Below are 13,240 nucleotides of genomic sequence, written 5' to 3' on the forward strand. Positions count from 1 at the left end.
GTTCTATGGCCTGTAATTCCTTGTGCTTCCTTGCAGAGGGGGATAGTGACCGGAGGTGCAGACAAGACAGTTAAGTTCTGGGACTTTGAGCTGATAAAAGGTCAGGGAAGTGGACAGAAGTAAGTATTGATACGATCACTCGGCTAGGAACTATTGTGGTAGTTTTAAAAACAATGTACTAGTCTAACGACACTAGTTTGATTACATTACAATAACACGTACAAATATGCATGACAATACTCCCACAGACATCACACGTGGGACGGTTTAGTAAGTAAGAATTGTTTTAGTTATATTGTAAAACTTACAAACGTTGCTTTGAGAAATGAAAAAAGAATCTATACGAGTAAAATCGCTGTGGACGGCTTTCCTGTTGAAAGCACTACTGGTAGATGGAAGGACACTGCAGCATCTGCAGTGAGTGAACTCATCCAAAAGATGGCGCCATAGCATAAACAATAAAACGGATTCTTAGTGTAATTGCTTATTTAAAGAAAGAAAAGTTGGTATTATGGCAGTCAGCAAAGAAAAATCCATAAATTAGCCACACAATCTTATAAGCTGCAGGGTTCAAAGTACAAGAAAAAGGTAGTAGGGAATTTACGGTATATGTATGTATGTCATAATTATTTGTAATATGTGGCGGGCGGCTAAAACTATTGGAAACACGGACAAGCAGTTAGCATGAGTGTTACACTGTTGTGATGGGGTTTTTTTTTTGCAGACGCACGTACAAATGTACTCTGTGCCATTATAATCGTTAGTTGACGTGTGTGTGTGTTTTTTTTTTCAGGAGGCTGACGTTGAAACACACTCGCACGTTACAGCTGGAGGAGGATGTCCTGTGCGTGAAGTTCTCTCCCAACCACAGGCTTCTAGCCGTCTCTTTGCTGGACTGCACCGTCAAAGTCTTCTACAGCGACACGCTGAAGGTAAACACTTCTGCACATTAATTACCATTAAACGTTAGCATTACCTGTTAGCATTAACTGTTAGTATTAACGACTCCACCTGGGCTTTGCAGTTCTTCCTGTCGCTGTACGGCCACAAGCTGCCCGTGCTTTGTCTGGACATCTCACACGTGAGTGGTGTTGGAGTATGTGTACCTCGCGTATAGAGTATGTTTGACGCTTGTAAGTACTTTCTGTTTTCAGGACAGCACGCTGATCGCCACCGGCTCCGCAGATCGCAACGTGAAGATCTGGGGTTTGGACTTTGGCGACTGTCACCGCTCCATGTTTGCACACGATGACAGGTAAGAACCCTCGCTTGGTCTCCCCCCGCCATATTTCCTCCTCCTCCTTCGGGATTGATTAAAAAACAGGGGTGTCCAAACTTTTTGCACAGAGGGCCACACACGGAAAAATTCAAGCATGCGGGGGCCATTTTGCTACTTTATGTTATCCAGACCAATACAATATATACCGTATTTCCTTGAATTGCCGCTGGGGCGCGAATTAATTTAAAACCTCTTCTCACTCTTGCGCTTACCAAAGGTATGCGGTAAAAGTAAGCATGCGCTAATTATTTTAAAACCTCTTCTCACTTCGGCACTTAACAAAGGCATGCAGTAAAAATTTGAGTGTGATGTAAGCTGGACCTTAAATCCTACTGAATAGCTCTTAAACTTCTTCCCTTTATGCGATTTCAAATTACCGGTATTGAAATCAGCCTCCTCCATTTTGAAAATGATGACAGGGTAAGTGTCACTCGTGACGTCACGAGTTTGACCAGGCAGTAATACTAAGCATGAGCTAATTATTTTGCGAAGCGAGTTTGACCTGGCAGTAATTCAAGGTAGGCGCATACTATATGCCCTGCGGCAATTCAAGGAAATACGGTATATTTTTTAACTTTTAGTGCTCCCCTCAAGTTTGCTTCACGATCCCATAAGGGTCTCAGTCATAAAAGTATAAAAAAATAAGTCCTATACTATTATTATTTTTTATTCAACATTTATAGTAAATCTCTAGATCCGATGTGTCCAAACCATGGCCCGCGGGCTGGCGGCTTCATTTTAGTCCGTGAGACGTCATAAGTTTTGATAAGAAATCTGGCTGCAGGGAGATTTCAATTATTTTTTTAAAGACAATTTAATATGCTGCTCTCTTGTCACTATGAGTAAATTAGGTCCATGAACACTTATCGTGCCATGGTTGTGACCAGGTGCAGCATTTGACTTATGCAATGCATACAACCTTCCATAGTCATGGTGTAACAAAAAAACATTATGACACATGATACAATATAACAGAAAAATAGTCAATCCACTATAAAGAAAATTCAGAAATACACCAATTGAAATCCATTGATGGAAAACATTCAAAACACAATCTCCACACTAATCCACGTTTGGCGCATTTTAGTTGCTTGATATTTCTGATTGATTACAAAACTTTAAGAAAGTAAACAAGGCAGGAGTCCAACTTTCACATACTCTTAATATCCAATTATATAAATTATAAATTTTATATATATATATATATATATATATATATATATATATAAAATTTGTAAAAGAAAAATAAATAAATCTTTTTTTTACTTTCAATACTTGAATCTCTAGGTAAATATCAGATCTGTCAATTATTATTTGATTAAAGATTTTTTTTATGATTTTGGTTGGGTTTTTTTTTTTGTCAAAGAAAACTAGTTTTTTTATGGCAAACACAAAATATGCAATATTTTTCGTAAATATTTCAAAGTATAATATTTGATGTTAAGTAATTGTAGCCTTAAATAGGTTGATAATTTATAATAACATTGATTTTGAATCATTATTATTTTTTGAGCAATTAGTGTTTTTTAAATCCCACTAAAATTATTGGGGATTCAAAAGGGCCCCGCTTGTGTTCAAAATAACTTAAAAAAAAATTTTTTTTTTTACTTTCAACACTTAAATCTGTAGATAAAGTTCAAATTTAACCGTCGATTATAAATTTTTTTGTCTTTTGATTTTAATTCTTTTATTTATATTTTTAGGAATGGCCGCTTCTATTTCTTATTTTTTTAATATTCCACAAAAATTGTGTACCCGAAATGGGTCCGCTGTTAAAATAAATCGAACATTTTTTACGTATTATTTTTCACCTTCAACACTTTAATCTCCACATCGATTTTTCTTATGTTTTTGGTTAGGTTTTTAGCCCTTTTTGTTAAAATGATAAATGGGTTGTACTTGTATAGCGCTTTTCTACCTTCAAGGTACTCAAAGCGCTTTGACACTACTTCCACATTTACCCATTCACACACACATTCACACACTGATGGAGGGAGCTGCCATGCAAGGCGCCAACCAGCACCCATCAGGAGCAAGGGTGAAGTGTCTTGCTCAGGACACAACGGACGTGACGAGGTTGGTATTAGGTGGGATTTGAACCAGAGACCCTCGGGTTGCGCCCGGCCACTCTCCCACTGCGCCACGCCGTCCCCAAAAATAAATAAAAAAATTTTATGGCAAACACACGAAATTTGCAATTTTACTTTCAACACTTAAATCTCTAGATCAACTTAAAATTTAACCGTCGATTATTAGTTTTTGGTCTTTTGATTTTAATTTGTTATTTTTTGAGGAATGACAGTTTCTTTTGAAAAAAAAAGATCCCACTAAAATTAAAGTGTTAAAATAAGTTAAATTTTTTTCTTTCTACTTTTTTACTGTCACACTCTAGATCGATTTTTAAAAATGTTTTTGGTTGGGTTTTTAGCCCTTTTTGTCATAGAAATCTTGTTTCTATCGCAAACACACAAAATATGCAATATTCTTCCCCAAAATTTTTGGAAGTGGAATATTTTATGTGAAAGAATTAGAGCCTATATAGGTCAATAATTTATAACATCGAGTTTTAAAGAAAAACACACCCTTAATGCCAACCTAGTGTTATTAGAGTCAACATTGCAACTTTTTCTTGTTACCATTAATCTGTTCGGTCTTTTTTTCCGCTGTTTTTTATCAGCATTTTTAAAATCTGCCATGGGCCTTTGAAACATTAGCTTTGGTCTGCAAATGGCCCCCGGGCCACACTTCAGAAATCCTTACGATAAGTACTAACCTACCGTGTGTCCCCGCTCTGCAGCGTCATGTTCCTCCAGTTCGTCCCCAAGACACACTTGTTCTTCACAGCGGGCAAGGACAAGAAGATCAAACAGTGGGACGCCGACAAGTTTGAGCACATCCAGACTTTGGAGGTCAGTCTCTGCAACAGCTGAAAGATTGGAGCTCAAGGTCGAGACTCTGACTCCTCTTTTTCCCCCGCCAAGGGTCACCATCGCGAGGTGTGGTGTCTGAGCATCAGCCCCAACGGCGACCATCTTGTCTCCTCCTCTCATGACAAGTCCCTGCGCCTGTGGGAGAGGACGCGGGAGCCCATCATCCTGGAGGAGGAGAGGGAGATGGTGAGCAGGAAGAGGACCGCAAGGCCATCTTTTATTCGAGCCTTCCTCTGCAATGTTTTTTTATTTCACAGGTTCGAGAAGCAGAGTTCGAGGAGAGCTTGGCTAAAGGAGACGCTCCAGTGGTGAGTGACATCGTCCTCTTCCTGACCCACAACCCAGCAGCCGCATGGCTTCGTTAGCCAATCACCTGTCGCCATGCTGGTTCCGCAGGTACCTGGAGAGGCCCAAGGCGAGGCTGCACCGGCCGCCAAAAAGACTGTGGAGACGGTGAAAGCTGTACGTTGACTTCTATCTGTGGCTAGCACTTTAGCCAGAACTTTATCCTTCATTTTAGCCAGCACTTTATCCTTCATTTTAGCCTTCATTTTAGCCAGCACTTTAGCCTTCATTTTAGCCAGCACTTTAGCCTTCATTTTAGCCAGCACTTTAGCGCTCATTTTAGCCAGCACTTGAGCCTTCACTTTAACCAACACTTTAGCGCTCATTTTAGCCAGCACTTGAGCCTTCACTTTAGCCTTCATTTTAGCCAGCACTTGAGCCTTCACTTTAACCAACACTTTAGCCTTCATTTTAGCCAGCACTTGAGCCTTCACTTTAACCAACACTTTAGCTTTCATTTTAGCCTTCACTTTAGCCAGCAATTTACCCTTAACATTGGCCTTCACTTTAGCTAGCACTTTTACCTTCACTTGAGTCAGAATTTAGCCAGCACTTTAGTGTAACTAGCACTTTACCTAGCACCGTGCACTATTAGCTACGAGATGAAGGCCACCTAACATGTGTTTGTGTGTGTCAGGCTGAGCGCATCATGGAGGCTCTGGAGATCCTCAGGCAGGAGAACAGGAAGATGGAGGAACATAAATATGCCTGTGAGCGTGGTGGAAAAGAGGTGGGAATGCTGTCATGTTGCTTACTGACCACTTCATTAGGTACACCAGGGTTCATTTACTGTGTGTTCACACACTAGTCTCTCTCATTTTTACACCAGGGGTGTACAAACTTGGGGGGCCTCATTAAGCTAAAAAAAAAAAACTAACTCACTATATATATATATATACATATATATGTGTGTCTGTGTGTATATATACATATATCCCTCATATATGGCTCGCAAAAGCCTGGAAATAATTTTGAGTCAATAAAATCTAATTTGTTTTATTAAAAATTCAAATAAATATTTAAATATTTGCTTAAATAATGATTGCAGAGCAAGTTATCTATCTAATTGTACACTATAAAAGTGACCAATGGATTTAACTGTAAAATTTACAGAGGTTTTTACAGCATGTTACTGTAAGTTTCAAAAAACCAAGGTTTTTTACAGTAAAATTCTGTCGACTGAGCTGTCAGTTTTGTTTTGTTTTACCATAAAATCAATGGTTGCTGTTTTTACGGTGTGTTACTGTAAATGGAGTAATGATACCACGTTTTATTATGGTAAAAAAACTGGGAGGTAAGTTGCCAAAATAAAATAGAAAAATGTTTTGTATTTACTGTAGTATGTTGTAAAAAATAATAATTAAAACACCATATATTTTACAGTAAAAGTCTGGCAACTAATCTGCAAGTTTTTTCCGTGAAAACAGTGGTAAAATCCACAGATTTGTTTACACTGTATGTAAAAAAAAAACTAAAATAGTTAAATTCACAGGCAAATTGATTATTATTTACTGTTATAAGCAGCCCTCTAATGGCAGCCATAATTGCGGTATGGCCCTCTATGATAACAAGTTTGACTCCCCTGATCTACATCAACAATATGATTTGTCTGTGTGGCTGGACTAGACAGATAAATAAAAACATTTTTAATTGATTAAGAATCACTACAAATAAGAATCACAATTAATTCTTTTTTTTTTGACACCCCTACTGAATATAGTCAAAAACACGCCGCGAGCCAATCTTGTTGTTAAATTTGTGACGTCTTGCTGCAGTTTACACGGCAGTGATTTACACCATCTCGTATACATAACGCAGCCAAAACATTAGGGACAGGTCCTATCTTGAATAAAACGGAGCATTATTATTTTTTCCAAAGTGTTATTAAGTCATTAGATTGTGCGGCAGTTGTACCTCACAAAGTGTCCAGCGAGCTTATTTGTATTCTCCCACTGAACATAGTGATTGTTTTAACTATTTTTATATGATGAGAACAATGACTTTTACTGGATCTGAAGGGTGTACCTCCATGATGGTAATAATTAACGTGACCTTGTCTTGCAGCTGGCGCCCCCCGAGCCCAATTCCATCCTTGTGGCCTTCGGAAACATTTCTGTAAGCACCACGGAAGAACTCCCAAATTTTTCTTTTATGTATTCCACTCAAAAATATTCGCTGTGTGTTCCTCTTCCAGGCATCTCGCTACGTCCTAGACGTCATCAAGAAGGTCCGGTCCAGGTGAGACGCAGCCTCTGGGGTCACATGTCCATTGCCCCTCCCGCTCCCCTTAACCTTGCGATGCTATGTTAGCGAGCTGGAGGTGTCCCTGCTGGTCCTGCCGTTCTCGTACGTTCCCGAGCTGTTGGCGCTCTTCGACGGATTCATCCGGCAAGGCCTGGACGTGGAGCTGGTGTGTCGCTGCCTCTTCTTCCTGCTCAAGTGAGTTTCCTGACAGACACGGTGCTTCCCCCACTAGGTGGTGCTAGCATAGTTTGTCAGCCTGAAGGTTTAAACATAAGTTACATAACCCTGGTTTACTGTGACGAAAGAGTACTCACCAGAAAACACAAACTGGGAGCTGATGGAGATCAGCTGATAACCCAAACTTACGTCTAATTATTATAATTTTTTTTTAAATCACTTTTAGCGCTTTGGGTTAAATTTGAAATAACAAACTGTCTATTTTTGTTTTGTATTTAGTGTAACTGTTATGCGGATACTGTGGTATTTCGGTTTCAAAGTCTTCAATCAATCAATCAATGTTCATTTATATAGCCCTAAATCACTAGTGTCTCAAAGGGCTGCACAAACCACAACACAAACCACTACGACATCCCTTGTGGGGTTAGTGATGCTACAGTAGTAAACTAAAATTTAGGATCGTTTTTATTATGGTGGATGAGATTTGAGTAATATTCAGCTTTAGCTAAGGTAAGCATGCGTTTATAAGTTATTAAACCATCGCTCCATGCTTGATGGTGCACCTCAAGTTTAGTCGTGCGCCATTTGCGTTCCAGCTTTGTACATAATTTCTGAGCTCTAGTTTCTTCCGTAAACCAAGGGGTACGCTTTTTTGGAGCCTTTTTTAACTTTAGCGGTGCTATGTTATCAATGGTTTTGCGCAGGGTGTTAAAGTTGTTAGTGAGGTTATCAATAGAGCCTACATACTTTGGGAATGGTGCCTTCACAGTAATACCGCTTGATGGTATCCGACAAAAATTTGGTGTGTAATTTTTTTGGATGCTTTAGTGTTGGCCGGGTCTGAAAATAAACATTTCCAAGAATCCTCTGCATAGGGCGGAGCACAAAGGTGGTGTTCGCAGTCAATGAGAGAAATTGTTTTTTTGGGATGTTTCCTGAAAAATCTCATTAAAAAACTGTTTTGTATTTAGTCGGGATGTAACAACGTCAGATCTCACGATATATTATTGAACTTGCTGTGCTGCTAAGGCTGTCCAGTCGGCATACAACCACATCAAAAGTAACGTGTTACGTTCCTACAAACGTATCGCTAGGGGTGATGTAACGTATCTAAAAGTAAATCATTAGTAGTAATAGTGATGGCATTAGTAACGCAGTTATTATATAACTGCCGTTATTTTGAAAACCTATTACCGTATTTTTCGGACTATAAGTCGCAGTTTTTTTTCATAGTTTGGCCCGGGGGTGCGACTTATACTCAGGAGCGATTTATGTGTGAAATTATTAACACATTGCCGTAAAATATCAAATAATACTTATACGTCACGTAAGAGATTAGACGTATAAGATTTCATCGGATTTAGCAATTAGAAGTGACAGATTGTTTGTTAAACGTATAGCATGTTCTATATGTTATAGTTATTTGAATGACTCTTACCATAATATGTTACGTTAACATACCAGGCACCTTCTCAGTTGGTTATTTATGCGTCATATAAAGTACACTTATTCAGCCTGTTGTTCACTATTCTTTATTTATTTTAAATTGCCTTTCAAATGTCTATTCTTGGTGTTGGGTTTTATCAAATACATTTCCCCAAAAAATGCGACTAATACTCCAGTGCGACTTTTATATGTTTTTTTTTCCTTCTTTATTTTGCATTTTCGGCAGGTGCGACTAATACTCCGGAGCGACTTATACTCCGAAAAATACGGTACTATGACTGTATTGGTTATGCGGATACTGCGGTATTTCCATTTCAAAGTCTTCACAATGTTACCGCCTGACGGTATCTAACAAAAAGTGTGTATTTTTTCCAGCGCTTTAACGTTGGCCGATTCTGAAAATAAACATTTCCCAAAATCCTCTGCCCAGGGCGGGGCGCTCAGGTTGTGTCCGCGGTCAGTGAGAGACATTTTTTTGGGGGACGTTTCCTGATAAATTTCATCAGAAGAAAACTGTTTATTTTTGTTTTGTATTTAGTCGGGATGTAACAGCGTCAAATCTCACGGTATGATATTATTGAGCTTGCGGTTTCGCTAAGGCTGTCTTATTGGCGTACAACCACATCAAAAGTAGCGTGCCACGTTACTACAAACGTTAGGTACGTTACATCGCCATTAGCGATACAACGTACCTAACAGTAATTAATTAGTCGTAAAAGTGACAGCATTAGTAACGCAGTTATTATTAATTATAGTAATAAGGGATTAGATTTATATCGCACTTTTCTATTATTAGATACTCAAAGCGCTCACCGAGAAGTGGGAACCCATCATTCATTCACACATCTGTAGCCACAGCTGCCCTGGGGTAGACTGACGGAAGCGTGGCTGCCAGTTTGCGCCTACGGCTTCTCCGACCACCACCTATCATTCATTCATCATTCATTCACCAGTGTGAGCGGCACAGGGGGCAAGGGTGAAGTGTCCTGCCCAAGGACACAACGGCAGCCATTTGGATGTCAATAGGCGGGGAGCGAACCTGCAACCCTCTGGTTTCTGGCACGAAAAGTTATTATATAATTCCTTTATTACAAAAATTATTACTAGGGGTGTAACGGTAATGAGGATACTGCGGTATTTCGATAGTTTTTCAATTGACTCACATTTTTGGGTTTATTCGCTTCTGTCGCCTTGGAAAAAAGCACCGAAAAAACCGACAAACCGACTCTTTGTTTTGATACCGTCAGGCGGTATTATTGTGAATTCTTTGAAACCGAAATACCGCACTATCCGCAAAACTGTTACTTCCCTAGTACTTAGTGTTCAAAATAACGGCAGGTATCTCATAACTGCATTACTAACGCTGTCACTTTTACTCTAATTACTTTTATGTACGTTTCATCGCCATTAGCGATTTGTTTGTAGTAACGTGGCACGCTACTTTAGATGTGGCTGTATGTCAACAAGACAGCGTTAGCACCGCAGCAAGATCAATGCGGGAAGACACTTGTCACTTATGAAAGCAACAACACACTAAAATTAATTTGATATTAAATAGTAGTGGTGTCAAAAAAATAAAATTTTTCGAAATAATCGCGATTCTTATTTGTAACGATTTGTAATCAATCAAAAATCATTAAAAAAAAAATATTATTATTATTTGTATTTTTTTCCATAATTTGTCCTGTCTAGCCACTCAGGTAACAGGCACCACCTTTTAAAAGGCACACACACTCTTCTCATGATACATCTCTCAACTGCATATGCCATATATTTTAAATTAGTTTTTTAAGTCAATGAGATAGGCGCCAGCGCCCCCCGTGACCCCGAAAGGGAATAAGCGGTAGAAAATGGATGGATGGCAATCAATGTTTACTTACCGTATATAGCCCTTACTCACAAGTGTCTCAAAGGGCTGAAGTAATTATTTTAAATTATTTTCCCTTGTAATTATTAAAGAGCAATTCCGTTAGTAATTGAATTACTTTTTTGATAAAGTAACAAGTGATGTCCGAAATGCTTTCTTCTTCCTGGGGGGGGCGTAACAAAAAATGAAGTGGATTATATTTATATAGCGCTTTTTCTCAAGTGACTCAAAGCGCTTTACATAGTGACACCCAATATCTAAGTTACATTTAAACCAGTGTGGGTGGCACTGGGAGCAGGTGGGTAAAGTGTCTTGCCCAAGGACACAACGGCAGTAACTAGGATGGCACAAGCGGGAATCGAACCTGCAACTCTCAAGTTGCTGGCACGGACACTCTACCAACCGAGCTATTCCTCCGGTACTCAGTGTATTACAACCTGTTTTTTTTTGTATTTTTTTGCCAATATCGGACCGATATCAATATCGGATCTGGACACCCCTAACTAATGATCATATAGTCACTCCTTAATTAGTACTTTATAGAAGTTGACAGTTTATATTCCTCCTTTATTTTGGGCCAATAAATGTGAATATTTGAATGGTTCATTACACTATGGTAGGGATTCATATGGAGGAAGAGATGGGGTTAATCATTTTGCAATGCAGTCTGCTGAAAATGATGGAAAGTCCCTCTCTGCACAGCAACTGTGTTCAAAGTTGGAGCACACTTCAAGATATTCAATGCATGTCCGGTGGCTAACGTGAATAGTGCAACTATCAAATTTGTCACATGTCATGTGTCAGGTAAACCGCAACGAATAGGGCGTTTAGCATTATATAACAATGAAATTATGAAAATTACGTCTATGCCATGACTTTGAGTAGATCATCAAGACTTTTTCTTGCCTCAGGATTCATTTTGGTCAGATCTCCAGCAGCCAGAAGCTCCTGGCCGTCATTGATGACCTCCGCACCCACACGCTCTCCAAAGTGAAGGAGATCCGAGTAAGTCGCCTCCGAGCAAGATGGACATCTTGTATTGTCGGTGCCCTCACGTGTCTCCTCCCCCCCTCGTCCTCCAGGACCTAATGGGCTTCAACAGCGCCGCCCTGCAGTTCCTCCAGCGCCAGATCGAGAGTAAAGAGGAAGTCATGTTCTTCATGGACGCCACAGATCGGCTGAAGGAGAAGAAGAAGAAGAAGAGGAAGAGGGAGCGAGCTATCCTAGCCATAGCTTGAAAGATCACGTATTTTTCTACAGTTAGCGTCTTGAATAAATACCTTGTTCTCACCTTCCCCACCAGCCTTGCTTCGCGTGCAATTCAAGACTTCTTATCTGAGCCCTGGACACCGCCTTGGTGTCCCACAGGGCTCCCCCCCACTTCCCCTCCCAGAGAGTGAGGAGATGTGGTTTGACTTTACAAGCTTGTAATTTCTCACATGCTGGTTGTAACGCTGTGTGTACATGGCCGACGCCATTCTTCTAGAACAGGGACGTCCAAACTTTTTTCCACTGAGTGCCGTACCCTAGGAAAGGAAAGCATGCATTTTCCTATTTTTTATCCTTTAGTGCTCCCCTCAAGTTTGGTCTGGGGGTGTCAGTCTTAAAAATATTACATATACATTGTGTATAAATAAAATAAAAAAAGATATACATATATATATTTTTTAAACCTAAATCTCTATCACAAGTGTCAAACACAAGACCCGTGGGCCAAATCTGGCCCGTCACATCAGTTTATTGTGGCCCATCACATTCTAATGTGGCACGTCACATTTTATATTGGCCCACCACTTTCTAATCCAACCAACCGTATTGTTTTATGTGGTCTACCACATAATTTAATGTAGTCCTCCGCATGATTTTAAAGGCCTACTGAAACCCACCACGCAGTCTGATAGTTTATATATCAATGATGAAATATTAACATTGCAACACATGCCAATACGGCCTTTTTAGTTTACTAAATTGCAATTTTTAATTTCCTGGGAGTTTCTTCTTGAAAACGTCACGTAATGATGACGCGTACGTGTGACGTCACGGACTGTTAGGAAATATGAGCGCTGCGCACACACACAGCTAAAAGTCGTCTGCTTTAACCGCATAATTACACAGTATTTTGGACATCTGTGTTGCTGAATTGCAATTTGTTCAATTAATATTGGAGAAGTCCAAGTAGAAAGATGGAGTTGGGGAAGCTTTAGCCTTTAGCCACACAAACACATGGGGATTCCTTGTTTAAAATTCCCGGATGTGAAACTTTACTATGGATCACAGCGGTCAAGCGAACATGGATCCCGGCCGAATGTCAACCAGCAGGTTTCGGTGAGAAAATTGTGGTAAAAAGTTGCTTCTTACCAGAGATCAGCTGAGCTTGCGCCGTCCATAAAGTTGCCTTCGACTTCCCTGAGATACTGCGCGTCAAGACACCCGTGGACACACACCTCCGACTATCAGGTACTGTTAAACTCACTAAAACACTAGCAACATAATAGAAAAATAAGGGATTTCCCAGAATTATCCTAGTAAATTTGTCTAAAAACATCTGAATCCGTCCCAATGCAATCGCTTTTATTTTTTAACTTGTTTTATTTCTTTTTCTTTTTTTTCTAGTCAGTCGCTATCAATATTCTCAAACACGAATCTTTCATCCTCGCTCATAATAATGGGGAAATTGTCGTTTTCTCGGTCCGAATAGCACTTTTTGTTGGAGGCTCCCATTAAAAACAATGTGAGGATGTGAGGAGCCATCAACGTGTGGCGTCATCGTCTGCGACTTCCGGTAAAGGCAAGGCTTTTGTGTTAGCGACCAAAAGTTGCGAACTTTATCGTGGATGTTATCTACTAAATCCTTTCAGCATAAATATGGCAATATCGCGAAATGATCAAGCATGACACATAGAATGGACCTGCTATCCCCGTTTAAATAAGAAAATCTCATTTCAGTAGGCC

General features: G+C 39.7%; 1 protein-coding gene across 2 annotated transcripts in view; it reads left to right on the forward strand.

Annotated features, from left to right (window-relative positions):
* wdr3 (WD repeat domain 3) overlaps positions 1–11,590 on the forward strand; it is a 29,287-nt gene extending 17,697 nt beyond the window's left edge. For both annotated transcript variants that reach the window (XM_061879542.1, XM_061879541.1), the window contains exons 14-27: positions 37–119; positions 794–932; positions 1,025–1,081; positions 1,155–1,255; positions 4,077–4,188; positions 4,261–4,395; positions 4,467–4,517; positions 4,606–4,671; positions 5,192–5,284; positions 6,619–6,669; positions 6,749–6,792; positions 6,865–6,993; positions 11,200–11,293; positions 11,371–11,590. In XM_061879542.1, the coding sequence (XP_061735526.1) occupies positions 37–119; positions 794–932; positions 1,025–1,081; positions 1,155–1,255; positions 4,077–4,188; positions 4,261–4,395; positions 4,467–4,517; positions 4,606–4,671; positions 5,192–5,284; positions 6,619–6,669; positions 6,749–6,792; positions 6,865–6,993; positions 11,200–11,293; positions 11,371–11,526 (1,311 nt within the window). In that variant the 3' untranslated portion in view covers positions 11,527–11,590. The remainder of the gene's footprint in view (positions 1–36; positions 120–793; positions 933–1,024; positions 1,082–1,154; positions 1,256–4,076; positions 4,189–4,260; positions 4,396–4,466; positions 4,518–4,605; positions 4,672–5,191; positions 5,285–6,618; positions 6,670–6,748; positions 6,793–6,864; positions 6,994–11,199; positions 11,294–11,370) is intronic.
* Positions 11,591–13,240: the final 1,650 nt, after the last annotated feature.

The sequence above is a fragment of the Nerophis ophidion genome, linkage group LG19 (assembly GCF_033978795.1).
Source record: "Nerophis ophidion isolate RoL-2023_Sa linkage group LG19, RoL_Noph_v1.0, whole genome shotgun sequence".
Taxonomy (NCBI): domain Eukaryota; kingdom Metazoa; phylum Chordata; class Actinopteri; order Syngnathiformes; family Syngnathidae; genus Nerophis; species Nerophis ophidion.